This window comes from Sitodiplosis mosellana, unplaced genomic scaffold (assembly GCF_009176505.1).
Source record: "Sitodiplosis mosellana isolate CC-2019 unplaced genomic scaffold, AAFC_SMos_1.0 Smas_scaffold_6150, whole genome shotgun sequence".
Classification (NCBI taxonomy): Eukaryota; Metazoa; Arthropoda; class Insecta; order Diptera; family Cecidomyiidae; genus Sitodiplosis; species Sitodiplosis mosellana.
This window is the reverse complement of record NW_022601391.1, coordinates 662,335-668,334: the sequence shown is the minus strand read 5'-3', so window position 1 is coordinate 668,334 and position 6,000 is coordinate 662,335. Positions and strand designations below refer to the sequence as shown.

The 6,000-nt window shown below is 36.1% G+C and overlaps 1 protein-coding gene across 2 annotated transcripts in view; it reads left to right on the top strand.

Moving 5' to 3' along the window:
* Window positions 1-6,000, top strand: part of LOC129573963 (uncharacterized) — a 42,063-nt gene that overhangs the window by 25,244 nt on the left and 10,819 nt on the right. Inside the window, exon 1 of one of the 2 annotated variants that reach the window (XM_055455187.1) lies at window positions 1-4,953. This exon is cut by the window's left edge and continues 371 nt beyond it. The exons of the other annotated variant lie outside the window; for it this stretch is intronic. Coding sequence (XP_055311162.1) covers window positions 4,919-4,953 — 35 coding nt within the window. The 5' untranslated portion in view covers window positions 1-4,918. The remainder of the gene's footprint in view (window positions 4,954-6,000) is intronic. 2 annotated transcript variants of the gene reach the window in all.

Sequence of the window (6,000 nt, the reverse complement as noted above, 5' to 3'; positions counted from 1 at the left end):
TGTGTGTGTGTGTGTGTGTGTGTGTGTGTGTGTGTGTGTGTGTGTGTGTGTGTGTGTGTGTGTGTGTGTGTGTGTGTGTGTGTGTGTGGAATATTCGATGCAACTTTACGTGATTATATTAGCGCAGTTACGCTGTAAACGAGCTAATTGTCAATGTTTTTGCACCTATCTTTGTCGATCGCGCAGCTGGCCGTTTTCCGATGAAATGTACTTGTTTTTTTTTCTTTCTAGAAATAAATCGAAATAACACGAAATGCACTGGTTTGTATGTCGTTTGGCGGTTTCACCGGTACAAGTGCGCGACTCTTTCACACATAAAACTAATTGATATTGCATATTATTGACGCGATTTACGTCAAATACAAAAAACGACATTTTTCTCATCTCTTTGTACGGAAATCTAATTTTACACATCGTCGACATCATTATAATGCTAAAAAAATGGTAAAATTACACTTATCTTGACGATTAATGAACGATTTATTCAAATGATTTCATTTATCTTTTTCTTTCATTCGCCCCCTTGCACTTTGCATCGCTCGCATTTTGAATAAGTTTTACCACAGAAATCGAACAAAGCATAGCACCGCGCAAACAGAATAGAAATAAATACGACAAGCGCACTATTTTGTTCAATTTTATTCGATTTTTTCTAGCATTAGATTGGTTGCTGTCTTCTTGTAAAAAAAAATGCAGACACGTGCAATGCTGTGTGTCAGCCTGGCAACAGCAAAACAGTAGCGAACACCAACGACTCGAATTGAAAAGCGAAATTCTTTTATTCATACATTGTGTCCATATTGATGTACATATACATCAGCTGTCATGCATACAGTACGTGGTTGGGTGTAAATCAAGTGGAAACGATGCAATTGTGCTGGCTGTACTAGTTGAGCCTAGATCTTGTCAATAAACTCGATCGGGCGAACGGACGAACGAATGATCAACACATTGTGATCGATTCAATATTATACATATTATTCAATGGAATATTACCGATTGGAAATTGTCATTTCGCTGGGTTTCTAGTTGTGGCGCTGGCTAAACTTGACATTTCTTCCAAATGCACTGCGTGATTGATCGATGACCGATAAATAGTTGAAACGTCATATTATTAAACTATTTTATATGTATTTCGTGTCGGAAAGAGCAATTAAAGTCCACAGTGATAAAAACCGCAACACGAAAAAAAAACAACAACAACAACAACAACAACCAAATTGATATAGAAAAAAAAGTCATAGTATGAACAACCAGTTTACCTTTTTTTTCCACAATGATTATTTGCCCAGTTTTTTTTCCATACCTTTTAGGAGTTTGTTTGTTGTTGTTAGACTGAAATTTTTCGGAATGAAATTTTCCGCTGGAATCTAGCCACATGCGAGAATGCGTACAACTCGCATATATGCTGCGATTACAAGTAGCAATAAATGAATAACACCGATTGCTATCTTTGTCGCGTTTATCGATCATATTATTTGCTCAATCGGACACACGATATAACATACGATTCATATCGATTGAAGGTGCCATGATTGATCGAGGAAGCGATAAATGCAAACCGTACATTTTTGGTAGACAATAATGCGTCAACAAAATGTATATTTCGAACAAATGCATAAAAAATCACAATGCACTTCAGATTTTATACACTTTCGCTGAGCAATACGTGAATCATTTTGTCGATCGCGATTCCAAGTAATGATGCATTTTCTTGAATTGCTTCTGCGCTATTTTTTTTATTTCCAAATGAATTAATCGTTCCGAGACGAACTTGGACGAACACACTATGTAATCAATCAATTTGTGCCAAATAATTAAATGAACCAGATTTTGATAAAGTGGGCATAACATGTGATAGATAGCGAAACAAATATGTATCATTAAATCCATTAGCTCACAATGATTTGATGATAATTGTCGCTATTTGTATAACGATCACTGCATTCATTTCGTTGCTGCAAAATTTTGCTAAACACACCGAGTTTACGCAGTGCATTCAGATTGGTCAAATTTTGTGGTTTCTGTGAGTTCATACCAAAGAATACCAAGAGCAATTTTATGCAATGCGCAATATAGCCTTCACCTGAACAGAATGAACTGAGTCGACAAGAAAATATAGATTACCAACTCAAAAACATTGGTCGTTTTGTTTGTTATATTTCAGCAATTTCATTGCATCGGGCAGCGCGCGTGTATGCGCATTTTTTTTTTCTTTCTTCAATTATTATGAATTTTTCGCGCTGAACGATAATATGTTGAAATATTGAACACGCATCACATTCCACATGCAGAAAAAAAACACATGTGCAAAGAAGGCAAAAATGAAACATGTATATCGTGAGTTGATCGTAGGAAAGCCATTTGAAATCGATCGGTGTCAAATATGATTGTTTACTGTTTTTAATGCAATTCGTGGCCGAATCAAGGGATTCCATTGGCTAATTAGCATGCATACCTTTTGCGAAAATGTATGTGTGCATGTGCTTCTTTTCTTTCTGTTGATCAATTAGAATTGGTAAACGAAAACAAAGCAAAAGCAAAAATAACATAAAAAATTGTTGGCCAAAACGAAGAAGTATCAAAATGTGCTAAAATTTATTAATTATTCCGATTGCGCGGACTACTACCATATTATTAGCAAAAAGATATCCAAATGACTATTTGGCACATTTGCACACATTAATACAAAGTCATGCTTATACATACACTCAAATGAATACATGTGCACACGCAAAAAAAAAATATCATGAAATCAATGAAAAGCGAAAAAAGCATAGAAAACTAAATACCATGTCCCAATTATGCAATGCGTGCATTCGAATATATCGATAATAATCGAAAAGCGAAAACAACTTACAAGGCAACACACAAACACAGTGGCAACCTGTTCGCAAATGTGGCGTCGACGACAACACCACTACCGCTACCACCACCATCACCACCATCAACACACTATATTATCGGTTTTGGCACATGCATACGCACATGTACACGCATCCAAACCAATCGGTCATATGTTGATTGTCCGCTGCTGCTTCTGCTGCTGCTGTTGTTGGTGTTGCCGCGCGCTCTTTTCTATTGTGATTTTGGCTCTTTTTCTCATTCGTTGGTTGATGGACCAATGGATTGGAAGAGATTTTGATCGAATCGGTTGATTTGACAGGTCCAATCGATTCCTCCACTACAACCCCAACACTCTCTGTGCACACGGAGCACACATTCAATGTTTATAAATGAAAGTGATTTCATTGTTACCATGTTTTAGAAAATGGCCAACATCATGTTTACTTGACATACCAAACGCATTCCGCACTAAACTGACAACAAATATCATCGCACAATTATCATCAGCAACACAGTGAAGATTGTAAACAATATGCGATGAATTTGTTCAGCGAGTCACGGTGAACACAATACAGTTTAGTTTGTCCAGTTTTTTTTTTTCAAAGTGTTCCATTATGACGAATTGCATACAGACTAAGGCCGAATTGACCGAATGATTCCGTTGGTGGTTGTCAAAGTTGCAGGCCATTTCAGTGAAAGAAACAACAGAAACATTCAACATGGTATATATCCACACTATCTGTCCAACATAACAGTTTGATGCGTACGAAATTCAAGAATGTTTTATCAATGCACCGCCAAAAATAGCCTACTAGATGGACAAGTGGCGAATGCTGAAAGCATTAGTTGATATGTGCGCGTTATCTGCGTACCCCCCATCCGTTCGGCCAGTAAGCCAGTAGTTAACATAGTTCATATGGTTGTAAAATTAACGAAAAACAACGGTGGCCAAGCAACAATGAAGAAGATGTGAAGAAATAAAAAAAAAATACACAGAAAAATATTTCGTATTTGCCTGGGCCATTGCTGTTATTTTTGTTGCCGCTGCTGCTGCTCTTTTTGTTGGAATTATTGGTGTTGAATTATCTGGCCTTCACAATGTTTTTACACATGTATTTGTCGTCTACATTTCCAAAGCATATACACATACACCGATGAGGTAGACAACAATATGTCAGTGAGAGAGGGAGAGAGAGAGACAGAGACGCGCAACAACAAAACTGAATAAATGAATAAAATTCCGTTGTTTCAATTTTCGTTCAGAAAAAAAAGAGGCGAAAATTGGTTTAATGATTACTGAACCTTCCCCAGTCACACCACAACCACACACTAACATAAGTTGTTTTTGCTTTGGTCTGCTTCTTCTTCCTTCACGTTTTTGGCCGAAACGAAAAAAAAACCACGCACACCTCTCCATTTATACATATAATCAAAACTAATATAAATAATAAAAACGATTAAACTATTATGATTGTTGTTTTCGATGTCGTTGCCGCACACACATACACACACACACACACACACCCAAAGAAAGAAAGAAAAAAAAATATGACGACAAAAAGACACCAAACAACACACTACGTACAAGAAAAAAAAATCATCGGTTTTTTTTCTGTTTGCTTGAGTCGGAATTGAGATTTTTGCGAGATTTCTAGATTGTGTGTGCGATATTAAACAGTATTCATTTGATATTTCATGGTAACTGTTCTGCAGCCATTGATTGTTATGTGAATGGATCGTGTGTCTCTTTCTTCGTCTGTTTTTCTTCTTCGTTGAAACTACGGAACGATTCGCTTTGGCAGTGGTAAATCATTTATAATGATCGTATATCATATAGTAAATGGCATCCATTTTGTGAACATCGCATGAATTCGACTCCTCGCTCGGTGGACAGTGAAACATTCACGATCGAAAAACAATTGCAATAGTTTTACGCGTTTTTAATATTGTGTTGTGATTTTAAGACGAAAATTGAACAGAAAAAAGAAACTGAGAAAAAAAATTTATACATTTATAATTGTGAATCCCATAGTGTGTAGTAGAATCAGTGCATTTTTATTTTTATTTTGCAATGGATCGAATATTTCCAGCAAGATATACCGTGAGGTAAATTGTGTAATGATGAATGATGATTAGTTGGTCCAATAAATGAATGTGTGTTTGCTTTAAAAATTGATCTGAAGGATAACGCTGAGACACAATAAAAGCAATTCAGTTTCGAATAAAACGATTGATATCAATCGAATTGGCTTCCAACGATGGAAATTGCACTTTTCACTCAAAATGAAAGCGATTTGTTGTAACATATCCAGCCCTCAGCAGGCATGAGTGAGCTGTTTCGCTAGCAATTTTATATGTGCAAATTACGATCGATGAAATACAGAGACATACCGTTAGATGGTAAACATCACGTAGTGGCCCTGTTTTTCGATTGGAAATCGATGGAAAAGATTCATTTCAAGGAAAAGATTCGATCGGTGTATATGTGTGCTTTGAACTTTGATAGAGTGAAAAAGAGTGAAAAATGATATGTTGAAGATTGTGTTTCGGTTGTCGCGTGTCAAAACTATCAACGGTAAATAATAACTTCAGGAAGAAGGACACTTTAATTCATTGCACACCGTGCGGGTGCGCGCGCGCGCTTGTATCAATCTACCGAATGGCAATGAAATCATCAATTGAATTATAACAAGCATTTTCTAAGTAAACAAATGGATGATGATCACAAATTTGAATAGATAAAAAAAAAATATTGCAGTGCTAATCGCCTGAATCAACATGTGTTTGAATTCGCCATGCTTTGAGAATTCGGTGGAATGAGTAATTTTATGGTAAATACTTTTGCGAAAAAAAAAAATAAGAATCGATCAATGCTAATTTCTCTTTTTTTCTACTGTTGTCGATAATGTTTTTTTTACTAAAAAAAAAATTTGTGACTTCATTTATTGGACTGACTTTACGCAAACACAACGCCATTGTGACAAAACATCAGAAAAAAAATATATACTGCAAATTGTCACCGTTAACGGAAGTAAACTAAACACATATCATAATAACTATATAAATAGTAATCTGAACCATGGTCTTGCTTCTGGAGACACACTGATTCGAATTTTTCGAGTGCACGTGCTTGTTTGTCTGTCTACGATCATT